This window comes from Lampetra fluviatilis, chromosome 50, assembly GCF_964198595.1.
Source record: "Lampetra fluviatilis chromosome 50, kcLamFluv1.1, whole genome shotgun sequence".
Classification (NCBI taxonomy): Eukaryota; Metazoa; Chordata; class Hyperoartia; order Petromyzontiformes; family Petromyzontidae; genus Lampetra; species Lampetra fluviatilis.
This window is the reverse complement of record NC_136324.1, coordinates 8,000,778-8,024,047: the sequence shown is the minus strand read 5'-3', so window position 1 is coordinate 8,024,047 and position 23,270 is coordinate 8,000,778. Positions and strand designations below refer to the sequence as shown.

Genomic DNA, 23,270 nt, shown 5'->3' with positions numbered 1-23,270 from the left:
CAATTTTCATGTTTTTATAGCACAGGCAAACACAAGGTCAGTTTGCAAGCCTGATACAAAATGCGGATTTATTTTTGTTTTAAGGCGAGAATTGTTTTTAATGGGAAACCTTTTTGGGCAAATGTGGCATCTTGGAAAATATTTATTAGTGCGTTTTGATAACTTTGATAACCACTTAACGTTGAGCTTTAATGCATGTGTTGTACGTACTGACATCTCAGTGTGTATGCTCTGTAGACATCGGAAACAAACGCTTCTCATAGGCATCAGAATCTTTATTTATCTTGGAAGAATCCAATCAGCTACGAGGTTATGAAGGATCACTTGTGTGTCACCGTGGCTGACCTTTAGGATTGTCACTTAGCTTAGTTTTTTTTCGTATGATTAGATAAAGATAAAACGATAAGTGTAAAAACTACAAATAAAAGCCAAAACCACCCTGTTGAATTCCACTGTATAATTTGTTTTAATTTCTTTGTAATCATCTTTGTAAAAGTATTTTATATCCAATATCCATATCAAGTTATAAAGTAGAACAAAATTTGTAGCCTTGTTTTAAAAAGATTGTAAAAAAAAAACTACCCTTTGTTTAAATATACAGTGCCCCCAATAGTATTTGTGAACATAATGAACATACAGTTTGAGGTCATTTTTATAGGGCAGATACAATGAACCAAAGAATCCTGGCTTGCTGTGGCTGGTTTTGAAATGTTTTCACTTGTGGTTATTTTGTACTTTGGTAATGGCATAGGAATCTCTGAAGTTACTTGAATGTGTCCGAGTTTCTGGGCTTTTTCTGCCGGCTTCAAAGCTAAAATATGAGACCAGTATTTTGTACTTGCAGTATTCAACAACAAAAACCCAGAAAGTTCCTTCCCCATGGCGTTTCCGAGCATTTGTCTTAAATGATAAGCAGGGTGAGCGATAAAAATACTGCCAACCTTAAATACAATTACAGTGCTGATCCTTTGAGAGCGTCTCGTGGGTGCACAACTTGCGTTGTTGAGTCCGCGATTCCATCGGCAATCATCTGGATAAATTCCCCTCCCCGCGATATTTTTTGCGCCATTTCCCTGCGGAGGGTGACGAAAGCACCGACGTAAAGATGAACCCCAATCGCGGCCACCGCTGCCACCTCTTTTCCTACGACCGACTGCTTCGCGCGACTCATGATGATGGGCAATGGCACATTGGGCAAAGTTGAATAAGTCGTGCACTGCTGTCAACATTAAAGTATTCCACAAGAGCACAGCTTTACAAAAAAGGATTGTCATACTTTAGCATAAACAAAAATATGCCATCATGTTTTACAGCTATGTTGCAGTGTTTGGCTTTTGGAATGTAAAGTCATTTGTACAGGCATTAATAATCCAGTGTTTACTGATCTAGCAAATTCCTTAATTTATACTCTATTAACGTTTACTGAAGCTGGCAATTGTGCTTCTGGGTTCTACAGAAGCAGAGAATATGGGTATTGAGACGACACCTCTGGAGGAGTGTAACTACAGGTGTTAAGAAGTTAAGACACCCAAATAGACACCCATTGCCAGGCATCGTAATATGCGCAACCACAAATTCTTGTGGTATAAAACGCAAATATGCTTTGATAATATATGCAGTCCTTGAAACGGATTGGCCTGCACCAGAGACGGCCTCCTTTGTGACATCATCTCACCAGTGCTACACCCAGAAGGCGAGCAGTACAAGGACAATGCAAACACAAAAGCATTAATCGCTTGCATCCAGCCGTTAAGTTAGTTACTGATGTGTGGAAAGAAGCAAGCTGTTACAGCCTGCTGCCCAAACTACTCATACTGAGCGAGTCTGAGGCAGACATTTAACTGCTTTTTTGTCCATGAGCCTAGGCCAGATATTTCACTTGTCGGTACCACCTGAGGTGGCGTATAGCTTTATCGGCTCCAATTTATTTACGTGACCAATAACGGTGAATTACGACCATTTAAAATGAGTGGGTTATCAAGCGACATGTTTACTAATAAAGTAATTGTCTCCTATTATCAAATAATCCACTCATTTGCCATTAATACATTGTTACAGCTAAGGGTTTGCTACATTAGGTGGTACCGACTTCTGCTCTGGCCCATGGACTACTTGCTATCGCGCCCAGAAGAAGCCCACTTTGCCGTGCATCTGTTACGTAACAAAATATCACGGTGGTGAGATGTTAACTTCCTCGCCTGGTATACAGGAGGTCGTGGTTTCGACACCGACTCCTGTTGTATATTTGGAGATTGCATGTCACTCCTCGTGGTCACGTGGATTTACCTGGTAAAATAACTATAAAAGGTTTAGTTTTAATTTAGTTTTGATGATGGTATCTGCATCTATTTTAACTTACCACAGCTGCATTGAATGTGCCCTTTAACAAACCTTTGCATATTTCAGAAAAGTTGGTACAACAGGCTTACTACTTATTCCTGAGCTGGCAATTACAATCGTGAATGTACACAAATATCTGCTGGTCAACCATTGTTTTTTTTCTTTAAACAGTTTTCCACCAATGGGTCGCGTTGCCACGCATATCAACGCGTTGTGCTGTCGCTCGCGTGATTTGTAATTGGGTGTTTTTCAGCGGAGGCACTGTAATTTGTGAGGAAGCTCTCCGGCGTATTTTCAGCGTCAGGAAGCGATTCGTACCGTAGGGGTGACGACTGGCTTTCGAAACGGTCATGGTGAAAACGACAACATCGCGATACCTCAAAACGCACGGATGAAATCGCGTATGCTCCTATGTTGCTACTGAAGTTGAAGCCTGGTTTTCTGTATACAAATAAAATCTGTTTACTTGACTGGTTATGTCTGCGTGCTTCTGTTTTCTCTTTTGTGATGTTGATGGTCATGTGTTGGCAATTTGTGAGTGCTAAACCTCCCAAGTGTGTCTCAAGACTTTTCAATTCGTGCGACATTTATTTGAACATTTTCAACGGCAAAATAACGGTCCATGTTCCAAGTTGACAATAAGAGACGTTGTCCAAGTGCATCGTGCACGTTAAATCTAGTTCGGCTTTAGTCTGAACACTTTAGTCGCTAGTTGCACTGACCAACTGCTTAAGACGATCCGTCTCGTGAACTCCGGGGACAATTAACTCCGGAGGCAGGGTCCAGACACGCGCTGCTCCAGACTGTAAACCCACTGCCAAAAGTCCCGGTTGCTTTGGGTTGAAGGCGAGGCAGGAGACTGGACTCAAACTTGGACTTGCTTGTATGCAGTGTACGGGACCACTGTCCTTAATGGCCAGGTCAAATAACAGTAGTTCACCTGCAAAGACACGTCGACATGACACGGCGTGTTAGCATTGAACAGTCCTAGACCAGTAGCTTGTATTTAGTTTTGCACAGACGATGGCGAAAGCATTTTTGGGGATTGCAACAGAAGTCCCGATCTGCAGAGATGTAGAGTTGGCAACTTTCTGGAGTTTGAGGAATAAAATCCACGCTCCGGATTATAACCTGCTCCGGAAAGTGAGACACACCCAAAGCCTTTCGGGTCATTTTGAAAATAACAAAATTGTGGGACAGAAGGGTGTAAAATACAAATTTACTAAATATAAGAGTGGACAGTGGGGAAAAAATTCGCCATGTCGGCGATTCAGTTTTTGACTGTACTCAGTGTGAATTCATTTATTCAACTATCGTGTTATTCTAGATTCGTTTTTTTTCTTTCACCTACGTGACTTTACCGTGGTGCCCTTATATAACTCAACGTTTAACCTACTCACACCGGCTTGTGCCCGCCCTCACAGTCGGGCATATTTGCGGAATACACCATGCCGCCGTTGACACTGGCCATTGACCGAGCAACCCAACGTTCCTACCAGCTCCCTCCGCAGGAATGTGTTGATCGCTGAGTTTAAGCCAGTAAGGACACAAGCACCTCCACTTTTCACCAAGGCAAATTGGAGAGACCAATTTTAGATATTTCTTCACTTATCACTCGAACAATTAAAGACATTTTAGAATGTAGAGTTTTATATATATATACACACACACAATAAAAACATTTTTTTAAAGATAAACTTTTAATCTTACCATTGATTTTCATATTGTCTGGGATACTTCCCATATCGAACAAGCCCAATGAAAAATCGCGTGATTTATTTTTTGTTTATCACATTAGAATCAGCATATGTATTTATGCTGGAGGAATCAGATGAGCCGTAAAGCTCTTTTTCACAGATGTTCAGCAGGCATAGAAATGTTACCTGCAGCCCACCTTGTTTCCTGGCATAAAATCTCACTGCTTTCCGTTGATTTCCGCCCATTTCCTCAAACCTTGCTTCCGCTACCTTTGCAGTAGGAGCAAGGTCAGAGCAACGATTGCCTTTGCAGTAGGATCAAGGTCAGAGCGTCGACTACCTTCTGCAGTTGATGCGGCGAGCACCAGGGGCCGCGCGGGCGACCAGGCAGCGGCCAGGACGTAGGAGGTTGCGGCGCGCACCACGAGAACGGGGTCGTGAAGCAGCGCTGAGAACACGCGCACCTGCCCGTCTATGCCGCCGCTCAGAAACGCGTTCCTAAAAACACGGACGCAAACGCGGCCGCAGCGTGTGTGAAAGCATCTACGCGTGAATCTCATCGCCTTCGTGTTTTTGGTTAATTCACCTATTTGGGGTTTCAACCTTTGCAAGGTCACCTTTGTAAGGTCGCCGTTGAGCCAGGGAGGCTCAACGACATTGAACTCCATGGCTTCGTCGGTCGACAGACTAAACGCACGTTTACTTTGACAATGAAAAACATGGCTTAGCTTGTTTTTCAATAACCGCAATCTACCGAGACAACTTATTTTTTTTGTTTTATTACCTTTGCGACAGTAGCTGTTTTCACTGAGAGCATAGTTACCATTGCTGGGTCATTCTGTAACAGTACCAGCTTGCACACACAGACACACCACGTGTGTGAACTGGACATCTGTAAAACTCCTGGACTTCTGTAAAAAAAAGAGCTTCATAGCTCATCGGATTTCTCCAGTATAAATAAATGTTCTAATTAGGAAATTATACATAAGGTTTTAAGGATTTGCGTTTATAGAGCGCGAGACTGACCTGCTGCAGTCTAACCAAGCGGCACCCCCAGTGGCAGCTATAACTGCATAACAAAGTGTACAGAAGCCCAGCACGAAAATGAGCATTAGTCTGCCAATATGCAGTTTTTTTTTCTCCCAATTAAGTAATTTGCTAATCGTTTATCAAATTTGGACCCACGACACCGGCACACGTGGCCGGCTATTTTTCAAATAATGTCATGGTGATCTCTTAACATCCACTGTAAAAGAAGAAGACGAGACAATGATTCATGGTGAATACAGCCTGCAGTATTTAAACAGGGCGGCCGATGGGCTCTGAACCGCATACATCTGACAACAAGCGACAACAGTGCTACCGCTCGGCTACGTAGCAGTGGCAGCAAAGCTGGGGGATGCCGTACCTGTTGAAAGGAGAGAAGTTAACAGCGTACACCGGTCCTTGGTGCTTCACGAAGGGGAACAAGGCTGGGCTCTTCGTGTTTAAAGGCGGCTGGTCTTTTCGAGTTGGTTGCTCGAGAGGATCCAGGGGACACCTGACCACCTGCCCGCCCTCCAGCCCAGCCACGCACATGGATGAATCCTCCGAGAGTGAGAATGCCGTGATGCCCAGAGGCAGCTCACTCTGTACCTGCGCGGTCAGTGTGTACAAACACGCAAGCAAGCCCAGGTTTTTTTGCGAGAGATTTTGAAAGCATAGCCACGAAGTGAGAACGTGCAGACGGGGTCACATTTACAGTCCGTGGCGAACCATCATCATAAACAGCCATGGTAAGTCCACTGCTGGGTGAAGCCTTCCTCCGCCCACAAGCGACTGCTATCTCTCGTGGCTCCAAAATGCAACTATCCAGCCTAGCACCTGATTACATCGCTCCGTCTCTTCGGTCTAGATCCTATCTTCTTAGGACGCACTCCATTTCTTGGCTCTTACTTCATCACTATGCTTGAAAATCGGCCATCATTTCGTCTAGCGACGTGTCCATGGTTTGCGAGATTTTATTTAACCTGCGGATTTTATCCAATGAGCGTGCTCCCCTTTCTATCAACCTTGCAAAACAAATGCATGTTCATCTACTGATCGTGCAGCTTCATTCAGATGTCCTATCCATCAGCATGTGACACTCTTCTTCAGATTTGGTGTTTACAATAAATATTAATTGAGTACTCATGTGTTTTAATGCCGGAAGGATGTGCTTTGAGAGTTAAGTTGCCGATTTTACAGCATATTATTTGTTATATTACCTAGATTTGAGTATTTCACTGTGAAGCATTTGAATTGAATGCTAATTAAACAACTTGAATTTCTGTCTTCAGGGATTTGCACAGTCCCCACGTCACTTGCGTTCCTTGTTCTCCAAGTTTGGGTGCTTGCCAGATTTCTCGACTTTTGTTTCTATGCAGAAAAGTTGAGTTCCTCCACTCGATGTACGACTTACTTTGCTGAGGGTGGAGGTGCTGGGAAGATGCTTTGCTAGGAGCACAATCCTGTTGTTTGGGGTGATTTTCCTTGTGCTCAGTTCCACTCTCCACGTCATCACGCACCCATCCAACCCAGCCGACATGAGCAACAGCACCCGGCTCTGACCTGGAGAATGGACCCACTGCACCTGGGGAAGACACAACATATGACCTCGGTCAAAACTAACTTAATTATATAGATCGTAATTCAGTTTCTAATGTTTGGCCAAAAGTCACCTTGTGTTTAGAGTCTGGAAATTCCACATTCCTGTGTCACTCCATATAACTTCCCACAATTGCACACGGGTTTTTTTGTCTATTAAAAATATACCCCCCCCCCAAAAAAATGCATCCCAATTGTACCGTCGGTCGGAGTCATGCCATGAGACGCAATATCAAGCTGGGATCTCCCTCCTTTGTATGATAGTGCAAACATTCGTGTTTTGCAAAGGACCCAAGGGAGTGGATGTCAGAGAGCTACCTCTGAGATCACTTCACGTGAACTGGTTAACACATATGAGAGCAATGTTCATCACACGGCAGTGAAATCCAGATTTTTATGCTCACAGCTGGAATTTTGCCAAACTAAGCAGATACCAACATATCACGTGATAGCACTGTTGTAGCATTGATGACCGGGCACATGATGACCAGGCTCGGGCCCAAAAGGGAGGGTTAGCACGGTTGGCTACGTACGCTGCGAAAGTTCAACATGCATATACAGTTAGTCCCCGACTTACGATGGAGATGCGTTACGACGACCCCATCGTAAGTCGAAAATATCGTAAGTCGAAGATGGCCTAGCCTACCCAGGAGTCTTAAAGAATGGTGATAATTTAGCAAAACAGCAATTTACAGTACCGTACTGTATAAACTATATGCGTACAGTACATCCCAGCAGCGTCCCAACGTACAGTATCGTACCTCGTACGCTTCTGCGTTTGCCTGCCGCACGAAATGTAAAATATTTTACAAATTTGTCATATCGCTATCGCCATCGTAAGATCGAAATATCGTAAGTCGGACCATCGTTAGTCGGGGACTACCTGTGTAGAGGTGTTACGGAGGGGGTGTTATAGAGTTGATACGGATGGGAAACAAACACACTGGGCGTGGCTATGTCTGTACGCGAGCAGGTGCTTACATCGACGTCCGCGCCGTTTAGCCTGGGGGGCTAATACGGCGCTGGGATCCCCCACGGCCCCACCCCTCAGGGGGGAATTGCTATATAAGGCGGTGAGCCAGAGGGCTCGGGGTTGAGTGTTCAGCTTTAACCAGAGAAGCAAGAAGACCTGCTAGATAAGCCCTGGGACTCCCTTGGATCGCTGTCCTTCTCAGGACCGACCAAGGCCAGCCAGTGGCGTGGCCCCAAGAGCCCAGAGCCGATGCTCTTGTAAGAGCCGGTCTGGGAACTCAGGGTGCCGTAATCCCAGCTTAACCAGGGCTGGGTTAGCTAGCTTCCCCTAGCCCGATAGTGGAGGACCTAGGAATAGGCTAGCTGTAACATAGGTTGTCAATCTCCCAGTTAGACGGGTGGAGGGGCCGATACCCCTTCGAGTGTTGTATATCTCGGCCTGTAGATACAACTGTGTTTAATAAATAAGTGTGCCTCCGACTACGTCGTCCAAGCCTCCTTGAACCACACCACATCTGGCGTCAGAAGTGGTCTTCTAAAAGGATGGACACGAGACGAACGGCTCATACCAGGGAACCGGGGGCGGAGGAAACCACGGCCGACTTTGCGCCCGAGATGGCTGAAGGCGACTCCGAGCAGCCAGGGCCAAGTCCACCCACACCGCAACGTCAGGACGGATGGGGGCCGTCGGCTGACGGACTGCGGCTGGCTCATTCACGACTGGCGGAACTACTTTACGCAGCAGCCGCCACATTGGAAGAAATTACTCGACTGGGGGCTGGAGGAGCTGCACGGAGCGATGACAGCCGACATGCAGCGCCGGTTCCCGCCATTTCCACGGGGCCCGAATTCGAATTTGCCGCCATGGGTACAGTGAATGTTGAGGGCGGGGCCGGGCTACGTCACGTGACCGACGTTCGGCAAACAGAAGCCGCCACGTCGTCAGGAGCGGCCAGCGCGTCACCAACAGAGCGACCGCCGATGCCACACGCCCTTCCCGCCAAAACCGTACGGAGTGACGGGAACGACAGAGAGCGATCCTCGACTGCGGACGCCGCGTTACAACAGCGCTTACCACCTCTCAAGGAGTTCGTGGGCGAAGACGGTGACTGGGGTGGCTTCCAAAGACGCTTTCTCGCTCACCAAGAGATGGCACAATGGACGGATGACGAAGCACTCCGCGCGCTGCCGGCGATGCTCGACAGTGATGCCCTCGCTACCCTCACCTCGGCGCCGAGAGCGAAGCGCGCCACGCTGCAGATGGTGCGTCAACTCCTGGCTGCAGTCTATGAACCACCTTCGGACTGCAGGCAGCTGTTCTACGATCGCCAGCGGGGCGCCAAGGAGTCGCCCCTGGCGTACCGTACAGCTCTCCTGGCCCTGGCGAAAACGGTTTTCCCGCGGATGGATGAGGAAGGGGTGGACGCCATGGTGACGGAGAAAATCCTGCTGTTGGCGGACGAGTTGGACATTGTCGTCTTGGCGCAAGACGACACGGAGATGTGTTCCCTGCGGGCCGCGCGACACATCCACGCGAACTTGCTGTCCCAGCGTCGCAAGGCCAGCAAGGCGGCGGCCAGCCATACCGTGGCTGCAACCACCCTCCCATCGGAAGAAATCTGCGCCGTCGATCGCCCGACGGAGTGGAGATCCGGAGTACGACCAGCTCGGGACGGACCGAGCCGCCAGGATCAGCCCAAGTCATCTGGAGCACTCACGCGCTGCTACAATTGTGGCCTCCGGGGCCATGTGGCTTCAGGATGCCGGGCTCCTCGACAGCGCGGGGCGACGCCTCAGCAGGACGTCGTGCCTCTACCCAAGCTTCACCAGCAAACTCCGGCGAGTCGTGGCACCCCACATGTTTGGCCTACGCACACACCTGTCACACACTCACGCACCACAACAGACGGGGGTCGTAAATTGCCTGTCGTCGCGCCGAAACGTGCCACTGTGGGGAGTGCATTCCAACCGGGCCAGTGGTCCGAGTTGGCCCATCACGTTGTTGCCGCGTCGTCGGGGTCGTTGGTCGTTGTGGGGCATATTGACGGGGTTGAGGTGCGGATCCTAGTTGATACGGGAGCATCGGCAACTATTGTTTCCGAATTGATTTATAACATTCTCCCCGTTCAAAGCCGTCCCTTGCTCCCCGTTGATGTTCCATGCTACGCTGCTAACGGGGGCTCACTGGGCATTATTGGGCAGATCCGCGCGCAAATTTGTATTGGGGACATCACATTTTCCGGCCCGATATTGGTCTCCTCCTCGCTGGCGGTTCCGTGCCTGATGGGGACGGATTTCTTGGCCAAAATGCCGATTCGTATCCTAGTCGACCAGGGTTGCATTGAACTCCCATCGGGCCGACGTGTTACGTTCCTGCCCTCCCCCTCTACGGGTCGGACGGCATTTGCGACGGTACCGGCGCTGGTTGCGAGGACGGTACGCGTACCGCCGGGAGCTCAGATGCTCGTGCCTCTTAGGCTGCGTCGACCATTTGCTAAGGGGATTGGGGACCAGGGGGTTCTGTTGGGACCATCTAGAGCCGGGGTTAACGGACCTGACTTAATAACGGCCCAGACCATTGTGAAAGGGGACGGGGACCCTTTCAATGTGGGATCGTGTACGACTGTGGTTCCTCAAGGGACCGTGCTTGCGCACGCGACGCCGGTACCCTGTGAGGAACCCGTCATTAGTCACGTGAGCACTGCTCCTCCGTCGCAACCACATGCGGACCGTGATGAAGGGTGGCTCGATGCGCTTTGTGCGGGATCATCGGACCTGTCCGACTCACAGCGTGAGAGGCTTCGAATCCTTCTGCACGAGTTTTCCGACGTTTTTAGTCAACACAAATACAATCTGGGTTGTACTAAACTGCTGCGACACCATATTGACACGGGTGACAGCGCGCCAATACGCCAAAATCCTTTTCGGTTGAGTCCCGCCGAAAAGGACCATGTCAAATCGGCCGTTGATGACATGTTAGCCGCCGATATTATATCCCCTTCTACCAGCCTTTGGGGTGCACCGATTGTCTTAGTTAAAAAACATGACGGCTCATTACGCTTTTGTGTCGATTTTCGTCGGCTGAACAAAATTTCTGTAGCCGACACATACCCGCTTCTGCGGATGGATGAATCGCTTGATGCCTTGGCAGGGGCGCGATTCTTCTCCACATTGGATTTGCTTTCAGGATTCTGGCAGCTCCCTCTGGATGACGAATCTAAACCTAAAACTGCTTTCCGTACGCCGCACGGCCTTTTCCAATTTAACCGCTTGCCGATGGGGCTCCACTCAGCGCCGGCAACTTTCAGCGATTAATGGAATTGGTCTTGGCTGGGTTGCAATGGGATTCATGTTTGATTTATTTAGACGATGTCATCGTCTTCAGTAAAACATTCGATGAACACCTCCAGAGGTTGCGTGCGGTTTTCCTCAAAATGCGGGCTGCTAATTTGAAATTCAAACCCTAGAAATGTCATTTGCTACGCGAATCGGTGCGGTATTTGGGCCACATTGTCGGACGCTCAGGTATTGCTACTGATCCCGCCAAAACGCAATGTGTCAGCTCCTGGCCGACTCCCACCTCCGTGGGGGAGGTCAGGAGTTTTGTTGGATTCGCGTCATACTACCGATGCTTTGTCGCTGATTTCGCGACAATTGCAAAGCCCTTACATGCCTTATTTTGATGACCAAGATCATTTTGCGAGAATACGGGAATCCCTCATGGCTCAGGACTGGGCCCACTGCTTCTCGTTCATGGCCCCCGACTAGACGAGTCAGCAGCTACACCGCACTGCTGTGCCAGACGCCCGGAGAGTGTCCACTGGAGATACACAAAGCAATCGTAAGCTTCCTTGTGGACAATATAAGTAACAAGATAAGCGGACAATTCCCACTGGCTCAGCACAAGCAAACTGGACCGGTTGTGAAGCACCATTGCAACATCTGAAATTTTGCAATTCCAGAAGGCCGTGTGGCTGATGGGATGTAATTTGTTAACATGCAGGCAGAGATATGTTTAGTTTGTTGTCCTTCCCCCGCACCTCCGATGAGCACGGTTGGCGTCGTACGGTGCGAAAGAAATTCAACATACTGTCAAGTAAATAGGTATTTGCTCATTTTAATTTTAGAACTTTCGTGACTGCAGGAATTATTATTTGTTTCTTTCGGTTAAGTCACGTCTAAAGATAAAATAATAAATTAAATTAAATAATAGAATATTCTATTATTTAATTTAATTTATTATTTTATCTTTAGACGTGACTTAACCGAAAGAAACAAATAATTTGCTCATTTATTTTGTCACTGAAGATGAACGACGCACTTAGCAGCTGCAGTAGTGCAGGGACTTGAGCTGAGCTTAGACAACAGAGTGGTGGGTGATGTGTTTGGGTGCAGCAAGTAAGAAAGAGAGAGCAGTATTTTACGCGATGGCCTATGGCCTGGCCCCTCGCCAACCAGTCGACAGCAGCCATCGCGGAGGCCTTTGTCCAGGGCTACGTCCTCGACAAAGGTGCTCCGGAGCGGCTGCTGACCGACCAGGGTAAAAAAATTTCGGGAAAACTTCTCCACGAAGTATGCGAGCTCCTGGGAACGAAAAAGATTCGTACCTCCCCATATCATCCGTAAACTGACGGGATGGTGGAGCGTCTGCATCGGACTATCACGTCCATGCTGTCCCAACAGGTCTCCGAATCCCAGACCGATTGGGACCTTCAGATTCCGGGGGTTTTGGCGGCATACAGAATGGCTCCCCATGCGGCGACCGGATTTTCGCCCTACTTCCTAATGTACGGCCGCGAGCCTAACCCACCTGTTCCGACTCAGCTGCAGATCTCCACGCCGCATGGTAAATCTAAATTGACCGAACATGTTAAATTCAACATCGCTAAATTGACGGAGGCACGGGAGGCGGCCATGCAGAATTCGGAACTCCGCCAGAAGGCTAATGAGAGGCTCAGGCTGGGTCGGGCGCATGTGCTTTAGTGGAAACCGGGTGACAAGGCGTGGTTGCACTGTCCCCAAGTACCACTGGCGACCTCGTCTAAGCTGGTGCGGCCGTGGCGGGGGCCCGTGGAAGTGGTGCAGGTTTTGCGGCCACAATGTGTGCGTGTCAAATGGGGGAAGCGTCGGTGGTTCGTGCACCCCTCCAGATTGAAACCGTTCGTTGCGGCCCATGTTCCTACTTCACACACGCGTGGCCAAACATGTGGAGGGGTCCACCGACTCCCGGAGTCCAACTTCGCTGCTTTCGCCTGACTTGATACCGACTGTTCCACCTCCAGGTGCACCAAGAATGACGTGCTCACAACCGCCAACCCCTTCAGGGGGGGTCGGGGGTCGCTCAGCAGCGAAGCCAGACACTCTCACACCCGGACTGTTGACACCCGCCACTGGGAAAGTCGGGGCTGCCCCTTGTGACGGGCCCGCCGCAAGAACGCGCGCCAAAACGCGCAGACTTTTGTGAGGTCGGCCGTTGGGGGGCCCTTGCGGGGGGGCGTCCTGGGTACTTGTATATATGTTGGTTTTACGGGATGGGGTATTTATTCGGGGGGGGTGCGTCGGGTTGTTTTTGTTGTTGTTGTTATTGTTGTTATTGTTTAAAGTTTCATGAGGCACACACGGATTTGGGGGGCATGCATCTTTAGTGTGATTTTGTTGCAGCCGGGACGGCTGCGGGCTGTACAGGGGGGGGTGATGTAGAGGTGTTACGGAGGGGGTGTTATAGAGTTGATACGGATGGGAAACAAACACACTGGGCGTGGCTATGTCTGTACGCGAGCAGGTGCTTACATCGACGTCCGCGCCGTTTAGCCTGGGGGGCTAATACGGCGCTGGGATCCCCCACGGCCCCACCCCTCAGGGGGGAATTGCTATATAAGGCGGTGAGAGCCAGAGGGCTCGGGGTTGAGTGTTCAGCTTTAACCAGAGAAGCAAGAAGACCTGCTAGATAAGCCCTGGGACTCCCTTGGATCGCTGTCCTTCTCAGGACCGACCAAGGCCAGCCAGTGGCGTGGCCCCAAGAGCCCAGAGCCGATGCTCTTGTAAGAGCCGGTCTGGGAACTCAGGGTGCCGTAATCCCAGCTTAACCAGGGCTGGGTTAGCTAGCCTCCCCTAGCCCGATAGTGGAGGACCTAGGAATAGGCTAGCTGTGACATAGGTTGTCGATCTCCCAGTTAGACGGGTGGAGGGGCCGATACCCCTCCGAGTGTTGTATATCTCGGCCTGTAGATACAACTGTGTTTAATAAATAAGTGTGCCTCCGACTACGTCGTCCAAGCCTCCTTGAACCACACTACACCTGTATGCATAAGCATGCATAGATGATGCTCCGAGTTGACTCCCAACGGGGATTTGAATTCACAAGCTAATTGTGAACTATGTGCTCTAAACATCTGTGCCATCGTAAGACGCCTATGAAATATAGCCTAACAGCTCATTGTGCCCTTCCTTCTGAAATAAATAAAATACAAATATAAAAAATGAAAACACAGCACCTCCAGGCAGGATTTGTTATACATAATTAAAATTCACTCCACTGTAGAATAATCCTCATTAGCGGTGTCAGGCTATGATTGGGGTGGAGAAGTGATGCATTGATTAGTGCACTGCGCTATTAACCCCTTCCACTCAAGTTTGATTCTTGCCACTATTAACATCAGTGGCAAATGATAAATGAACCAGGCCTGCTCACCACTAAACCAACTCGCCCAGACTAACCTGGAGAAGTATGGTCAAACAACTCCCACAGTGTGCGGAGGCCTTCATCCAGCAGTGGAATGACAAAGGAGTATACATTACATATCGGTACTTATTTTAGATTAATATATTGAGAGATATGGATTAACCCTGCCTGACATTAAACCATTCCCACCTCGAGCCGGAAAAGAAAAAAACAAATTTTTAAAATAACTTTATTGATACCGAGGCTCCCACAAGGCCATGCGGGAGGGCGTGTGGCATAGTTTGGCGCCAGCTATCAGAGAGTGCGGTCATGTCGCTGTGGTTCTCTGCGGTGAGTACGCGATGTCTTTAAAAACAACGGCGCTATTCCTGTCGAAACAAAAATTACCGTTGAACCGCGAGCGCGTTCCGAGATTCAGCGGTGAACGGCACCCACCCTGAAATTTTAAGTCGTCTCGGAACGGGAAAGGGCAAAGGATGTTTGCCCCATGTTGTACCTGGGTCACAGGCTGCTGGTGTGTAGTGGCATTTACGCCACTATGGGCCAGAAGTGGATCTTCCTCCTGCGAAGTGTCCCACACAAACACCTCTCCGCTGCTTGCACCACCTGCATTTCACGTATCAAGGGACAACATGCATACAGCACATGCATGAACCATACGTATGACGATGTGAGAGCCCATGTAAAACAAGTCTCTTCTGCGAGATCGGACTAAGGTTCCAACAAAGAATGTGTCGTACAAATGCGTGTCCACGTAGAAACGTATACATGATCGAGAAAAATGTAATCATGAAAATGTTTCTTGTTATCCAAGCAACACGTGTACATGCAAGACAAACACTAATAAAACCGAACACCTCCGATTAGCACAGTTGGCTAAGCACAGTGCGACAGTTTCACTTCATTTTTTTTTCATTTCATTTATTTGGTATAGCACTGTGAGCCATTCGGCTCTTGAATTGGGTGCAACCACAACAAACAAAAAACTAAAACATGAACAAGAAAACATCTTAAAGTGACTATGTGCAAACAGAAAAATCCAGGAAAAAACAGCTAAATCTTCCAGAAAAAGCGCTGTACACCAACTCTGTGTGCAAAAATCCCAGTGGGATGCAAGTCAAACAACAACAACCACAAAACAACTTAGATTAAAGCCATCAGTCTAACTCCGTACTACAACAAACAAACTAGGCCAAACCAAAAAACTTTTCGAAATCACCAAAATAAAGCCATAAAAGCAATGTAACAGTGATCATAGGAACTGTGACCGAAATTTCACAATAAACGACATAAACAACATAGACCACCAAACCCTGTAGCCATAGCTGGTTGCATGAGTCACTCCACAACAGCAGGAGCATCATCTTCTTGGTTCTTTCGGTAAAGTCACGTAGAAGGGAAGTAATACAATAATAAAAATAAAACATAATAAAATAATTCTCACGACGTTTCGGCCACAATGCAAGCAGCCGTCCTCAGGTGAAGGAGCATCAGTAAGAGTACCAAAAATGTTCAATGCACCTTTAAAGATCAGCACACTAAATCAAAACACAAGATCGTAAGAAGTTCAACATGCGTACATACAGCATTCTGTTAACCGTAATCAGCTATGCCTCCATCCGGGAGTTGCTATTCACTTATCAAAAACATTCACCATGAAAAAATATGGCAAAAAAATATTGATATTGACTAGGTGGCAAGGCGGATCAGAGGTCAAAGCAATTAGCTGGATTTCAGCCACCCAGGATTAAACACCAAAGTTCTCAAGTGAAGCATGTCATTGGTCTCAGGCCAGTCACCAAGGAATGCAAAAAAAAATATTTTATGTTTCACGTCATTTTGATAATTTCCGAAAATACTGTTTCACGTCCATGCAACGAACAGCAATTTTACAGCAAAGTGGGAATTTTGCGCCCCCTATTGTGTAAAGATAAATAGGCCACTGCAAGGGATTTTGAAAAGAATCTCTGTGAAGAATCTCTCGAGCAGCTTGTTCTTAGACACATAGGGCTGCACTTCTCTGTGAGATTTCTTAATGGATTCTTTTTCTCATGACGTGATGCCGATATTCCACCAGGAAAAACATTTGGTGAAAGAACAAACAATATAAAAACAGGTTCACACAAAAGAAAATATGATCCAGTAATGGATTGAAAAACTACAAAGTTTTTAATTGATCGTTTCAATGTCACCAGTTTGACAAATACAGGGTTTCACTTGTGAGAAATGAAAATCGCACCTCCGATGAGCACGGTTGGTTACGGACAGTGCAAAAGAAGATCAACATACATAAATACATACAAATGAATCTACATGAAACAATCGTCTCATTCGGAAGGCTTGCATTCAGTCATACCGAGAGCACTATTGAGCAAATATTGATCCAAAAATTATCATTCCCAAGGTCTCATCATGTCCCTTAAGGTAAAGGTGCAGCCTTGCAATAGCTTGCTCGTGACATTGCTGGTGGAAGGGCCTCCACTAGTGGGAGATCTAGAGAGTCCCTCCAGATGCTATTTGCCCTACTCTTCCACACTGGTAAGATGTATGTTGAACTTTTTTCGCACCGTACGTAGACAAACGTGCTAATCTTGGAAGAGGTGAGAGTTCCCACACTTTACACCACTCCGTGCAACTTACTGTTCGACTGTGGCCTACCCATTTTTACTGCTGGGTGGACAGAGGCGGTGGTCATCATAAACGTACCCAATGTTTCAATTTCCACGCAATAAGATTGACGACCTGTTGGTTGCAAGTCTTTTGAAAATCGTGGTCAACCAAGTTAGTGTCTGACTGTGTTGTTGGCCGACTGGTTTTGCATCACATTATGTTTCTAAGGTTTGTTGAGTTCTCGTCTCCCATCTTCTTGTTGTTGTTTGCCTCCGTGCAGTTTACCGTTCTCTGTGTGCTGTGTGCTTGGTGTCCCCCTGTGTGTTCCCTTGCTGTGTGTTTTGCCCCATTTCCACCTGATGATGATCACTTGTGTTGCGTTCGAAACGTCGGGATTTATTTTTATTTAATTTAGTAAAATTTTATTTTATTTCTACATACGTGACTTTACCGAAAAAACCAATTAGTGCAAGCCACTTGTGTCAACCATTCTACCGTGGCAGCATCTCTCACGTTCCAAATAATAAGGGAGAATAAACAACAGCGTTAGTTTTACCCGCAATGACCGCTGGCCATGTGGGGTGGAAGGAGAGGCACAGCAGGCAGCCTGGAACATCCAATGTGCGATCAGGCACGTCTGGGATCAGCCCTCTCCGGCACACATTCCACAAGCAGATCATCGAGTTCTCCACAGTCCAATCTCCGTCATTCAGTCTGCAATGAAGAGTTGTTGGGGACAAATTCAGTAAATTACCCTCCTGTCGAATGGTACAGTATTCCTTCGTTATTCTTACGGAATACGTTCCGGAGATGCCCATGAATAGCAAATATTGCGGATAACGATATTGGCTCTACGAATATCGTACGAGTTATGTCTGCAGATGCTTCTAAAGTTTCGAGAAGTTCTCTCTCTCTATTTCTCTTGTCACTTAATCTCATCTCTTTATCTCGTCACATTCTTTCTCATCACTTTATCTCACAACTTTCTCTTTCGATCCAGTCTTGCAGAGTTCCAGATGCGATTCGCGGATAGGCAAAATCGCAGATAACAAGTGCGTGAATAACGTGGGAATACTCTACTCGTTTCTGTTCAAGTTCAAGATGGTTTTGTTTAACCAGGTGATAATTCAAAGAGACAAGGATAGTGTCATTTGCAAGAGCGACTTAAAAGGGCCACCAAAATGACAAAGGCAAAAACAAAACAAAAATACAACAATGATGCAAATAAAAATAATCGTAAAAAACTGCGTCACGTGAAAATCGAAATATTACTCAAACATAAATCAATGTTAAATAATAAATTCACCGTTGCGTAAGTCGGCTTGGACACATTATTTTTAGTACGATTACAATTACCGGTAAGTTTCAGAAACATTAAACTGATATATGGTGACTCTTGTACTATTTGTTTCTATATTAACTCAGCCACTTCTTACTCAACCCCCCCTCCCTCCCCCCCCATTGTCATTGATTTAAAGCACCTTGAGATGTTATGAAAGGTGCTGTAATTATTATCATCATTAAATTTCATGGACGTATAAGAAAAGTTTGGTTTAGACCGTCCTACCCACTAAAAAAAATCTATACTGCTCATTGACGTCTCTGGACACAGAACTAAACTCAGGTGATGAAAGGTTCTCATCAATTAAACGGCACACACCCTGTTATTGATACATCGTAGCTGAATAAATACGCGGAAATGTTAAAAGATTTGTGCATCCGTACCGTCCAAAGGCCACACCAATCATGGCTCCTGTGCAGCTCCAACTGACGGCAGTCGCAGCCAGCCCTCGGGTCTTTGCCTCTCCGTAGCTCAGCTCATGCAAGCAGGACATCTGGGAAGAGTACAACATCAGGAACATCGAAAGCAGTGGTTTTTCCCTTTGCGGTATGTACGTATGTTATATGTTGAACTTCTTTCGCACCATACGTAGCCAACCACGCTAATCGGAGGTGTGGGGGGGGGAAGCACAATAAAGTAAACACAAAAAGCACTTCTAAAATTTTTTTTTAATCGAGATGACTTAAAAGTGCATAGCTCCAGTGGCTTCCTAAAGTCGGAAGGAAGAGTGTTCCAGACTGGCCGCAGAAGTGCATCTGAACGCGCGTGATGCGGTCTATAGCAGCCCAACAATCACGACCCCTGGTGTCCGACCCCTCCAAGGTTACCAAGGCCACAATATTAACCTGCTAGGTCACGATTGCCACAACACACAGCTAGAGAAGCAGATATCCACGCCTCTAGTCAATGTGGTGTAAGGCATTTGTATTATGTTGTGTAGTAGTAGTGCACTGTAGTGTATTTTGTGTTCGTAAGGCAATTGCTTCATCTTGTGTATGAGTGTGTTTTATGTTACAGGCATTTGTTTCGTGTTGTGTAGTCCCATAGTGTTGCGTCTCCACCCACCACCTTCTCCTGCCCAAAGCAGCTAAACTCCAGTTTCCTTTGCAGTCTCATCATCATCATCACCACCTCGTCACCAGCACGAGCCTCATCATCTCCTCACCGCTAACCTCCGGGTGCGACTCCAAAGCATGTCTCCAGAACCTCTCTCCATGATCTAATCTGTCCCCAGTCCCGCATGTGCCCCACCCGTCACAACCTCCTCTTTCTGATTACATTCACGAGTCTAATACCCATCACGTCTTATTTATTTTAAGCTTCCGATTTGCCTAATCCCATACTGCTCGCCTTGGTGTATGAGACGTGACAGGTTGATCCATTTCTAGGTACCGCACGGATTTGTGACCCTATTTCTCAACAGGTTTGAGCTCGAGTTTCATTGATTTGTTACGCGGATGATCCAATTTATCCAGCTGCGCGGCTATTTTACAAGCAAAGATTCCGTGGCGCGTGAGAAAGGCAACCATGAACAAAAACCATCAATATTGCCGAGAACGATTACGGGCTCCGAAGGAATATTGCCCAACAAACGAGGTGTTTTAACAGTCGCAAACAAGACGGGAGGCGAATCTAAAAATAGTGCAAACGTAGCGTGAGAGCAAAGAGTCGCACGAATAAAGATAGGCACAGGCGCTGTAGTTTTGCCATGAGGGGGTTAGTGGAACAGGGGTGTACAGGTAGGCGGTAATGGTGTTCCATAAACGTGGGGCAGGCAGCAACGTGGAAAGAGTTTGGGGCTGTCCATAAATGACGTCACGCGATTTTGACTCCCCCCCCCCTTCGTCACACGGCGTTATAAAAAGTCAGCCCCCCCCTCAAATATGACGTCACAACGCTCTGCCCACCCCCCCCCCCCCCCCAAAAAAAAAAATAAAACATGCTTCAAATCGCTTTAAACTATTGTCATTGTAGTGCGTATTTAATGTGGCGCTGCACTCTGATGTTGTAGGAGAAAACATTATTAAAAAGTCTATTTAATTAAGTAGAACGTGTTGTCTATATTTATTTAAAGTTGCGCATTTTGATGTGACGGCACATTTCTCAAACCCCCCCCCCTCGTCACACATCGTCACAAATGTCTGACCCCCCCCCCCCTAGGTGCGTGACGTCATTTATGGACGGCCCCTTTACCATTTAGTCGGAAATAAAAAGGCACTTCTGAGGCTACGGGTAAGGGAGTTAGAGCAACTTCAGTGGCCCTTTAGGTAATTGGCGGATTTCTTTAAGAGGATCTTCGGGATGGGGACAGCCAAGTGATGGTCTCTCCGGATATCCAGGGAAGGAGATATTTGAGATTAGTGGTGAAAGTGGTGGATCAATACATTACAGGTGGTGGTGGGGGATTGTTAAAATATCGAATACAGTACAGTACACGTACTGAGATTAAATTTCGATATAAAGCTTTCGTGACTGCAGGGATTCATCTTCTTGGTTCTTTCGGTAAAGTCGCGTAGAAGGGAAATAATAAAATAATAATACAACATAATAAAATATTTTTTCTACCAATTATTTTATTATTTCCCTTCTACGTGACTTTACCGAAAGAACCAAGAAGATGAACTGAGATAAGTAGATGATGCATACCTGTCAACCCCTTATCAGTGCCCCCTACCTTATTACAGACAAATTCAGGCCTCATTGGACACCCCGTGCCCTTATAAATCTCAACGTTCATCCTACAAAGTCCCATCACAAGGGAGAAACACAAACAAATAGACAACTAAACATTTTTTGCCCGTAACCTCAATTCCCCTGCACAAGAACACGGAGGAAACCGTGTGGGTTGACAGATATGGTGATGTCATCATCATCATGGGCCATGGCCAAACCATTGCTGGATAAGGGCCTGTGAATGGCACTCCATTGGAGGAGTACGACACTTTGCAATGTGTATTGAGATTGTTAAGGCGACATGCGCTACATGTTGTTTTTAATGCAGTTTTCTGTAGAATGTATCTATATTAGCGGAGTGTCTATACAGTGGCCCCTGGTACGGACACATGTCGTTGTTTTTGCACGAGTCGTGAGATGATCGCGTCAGAATACTGGAGGAATCCGACAAGCTACAAAGCTCTTTGTGTTCACGGTCACCCAGCATATTCTTGGTTCATACTCTTAGGTTTTTTCGGTAAAGTCACGTAGGTAAAAAATAAAAATAATAGAAATAAAATAATAAATCACGACGTTTCGTTGGCAACACAAGTCTCCGTCATCACTTGATACAGTAAATTTAGCCTCCGAAACGTCGTGATTTATTATTTAATTTCTATTATTATTTCTATTATTTTTATTTTTACCTACGTGACTTTACCGAAAAAACCTAAGAGTATGAATCCTTGCAGTCACGAAAGCTTCAAATCTACAATATCCTTGGTTCTTTCGGTAAAGTCACGTCGAAAGGAAATAATAAAATAATAAAAACATTAAACAATAAAAAATCCTCACGACGTTTCGACTGCAACACAAGCAATCATCATCAGCTGTGAACTCCACGGAAATAATAAAATAATAAAAATATAAAACAACAACAAATCCTTCCGACGTTTCGACTGCAACACAAGCAATCACCATCAGCTGTGAACTCCACAGCAAGAACATTTTTTTAAAAAGTCACCCAGCAGTTTCACAGACTTCCCAGCGTCGCGATCACGCAAAGCCAGTGCCCCCCCCCCACATCCAACATCTCTCCACCCCCCCAAACCAACACAACCAACCCCACCAAGCCTCACCTCCACTCCGCGCTCCGTCCAGTCCACGTCGTGGCCGTCAAACGCTTGGCTCGCGGCGTTCATGCGGAGCTGGCCGCTCAGGACGGGTTCGACGGCGAGCAGGAACGCCAGGAGGCCCTCCTCCTCGTCCTCATCGCCGCGCCCGTGACCCCGCGAGGCCGGCTCGGGGGGGCTCGTGTCCGTCTGCGAGCCGCGTGTAACGCAGCGCCTCGCCTGGCTCGCGGCGTCGCGGCTCTGCGGCGGGTCGCTCTGGACGGCCGCGTCAGCCCGGGCCTGAGGGCCCTGCCCCTGCCGCTGCTGCTGCTGCTGCCAGGACGAGGAGGTGCAGCTCGCGGCAGCCTCGTTCGACGCGTCCGAGAACATCTTCTACTTCTTCTGCCGCTGTCGTGCGGCCGCTGTGAATGCGGAGCAACCGACTGCAGGTTCACATTGTAGAGGAGATCGAGATCTGCACCGCGGATACCGAGGAGGAGCCAAGGGGGCTGGGACCCCGCGAGTGATGGCGGAGGGCGTGCGGGTGCCGGTTACCGTGGAGACCGCGTGCTGGCTGCGAGTGACATCACGCGTATGTAAATGAGCTGCTGAGGTGGTAACATGACGTTGCCGCGCTCTTAAGTGGCAATGCGAGTGACGTCATGCGTATGTAAATGTATTGCTGTGACGGTTTGGATGAGGTTCATTGTCAAAATGCATACTGCCTAAAAAAATCTAACATGTAATAATAGGGTTTTTTTAAAAATCTAACATGTAATAATAGGGTTTTTTTTAAATCTAACATGTAATAATAGGGTTTTTCAAAAATCTTAACATGTAATAATAGGGTTTTTTTTTAAAATCTAACATGTAATAGGGTTTTTCAAAAATCTAACATGTAATAATAGGGTTTTTAAACAATCTACCATGTAATAATAGGGTTTTTCCCCCTTTTTTGTGTAGTTTTTTGTTTGCATTCTGACTGCAAGTATTGTGGTTAATGTAAACACGATTCCTTGCAAAAGGTTTCAGTTTCGTCGCTAGAAAAATAAAAAAGGGAAAAAACCTATTATTATATTTTGGTATTGGCAAATGAGGCCTCATGATAAAAATCTAAAATGTGTCGGTGTGCACGTGTCATTCGGAGGGATCTCACACTTATTCAAATAAAACTCTCTTCCACCGCTGATTGATGCCTTAAGTCGACCACTATATATTCGAGTTACACACACACAAAG

At 47.0% G+C, this 23,270-nt stretch overlaps 1 protein-coding gene across 1 annotated transcript; it reads right to left on the bottom strand.

The window, feature by feature from the left end:
- Positions 1–260: 260 nt before the first annotated feature.
- Positions 261–22,585, bottom strand: DYNC2I2 (dynein 2 intermediate chain 2). The gene is made up of 8 exons (XM_078878340.1): positions 22,060–22,585; positions 18,652–18,761; positions 17,483–17,640; positions 14,813–14,922; positions 6,478–6,648; positions 5,446–5,672; positions 4,378–4,535; positions 261–3,280 (listed from the first exon to the last, which is right to left on the bottom strand). The coding sequence occupies exons 1-8, from the start codon at positions 22,420–22,422 to the stop codon at positions 3,042–3,044; spliced, it is 1,536 nt and encodes a 511-aa protein (XP_078734466.1). The 5' UTR covers positions 22,423–22,585; the 3' UTR covers positions 261–3,041.
- Between the last annotated feature and the right edge of the window lie 685 nt (positions 22,586–23,270).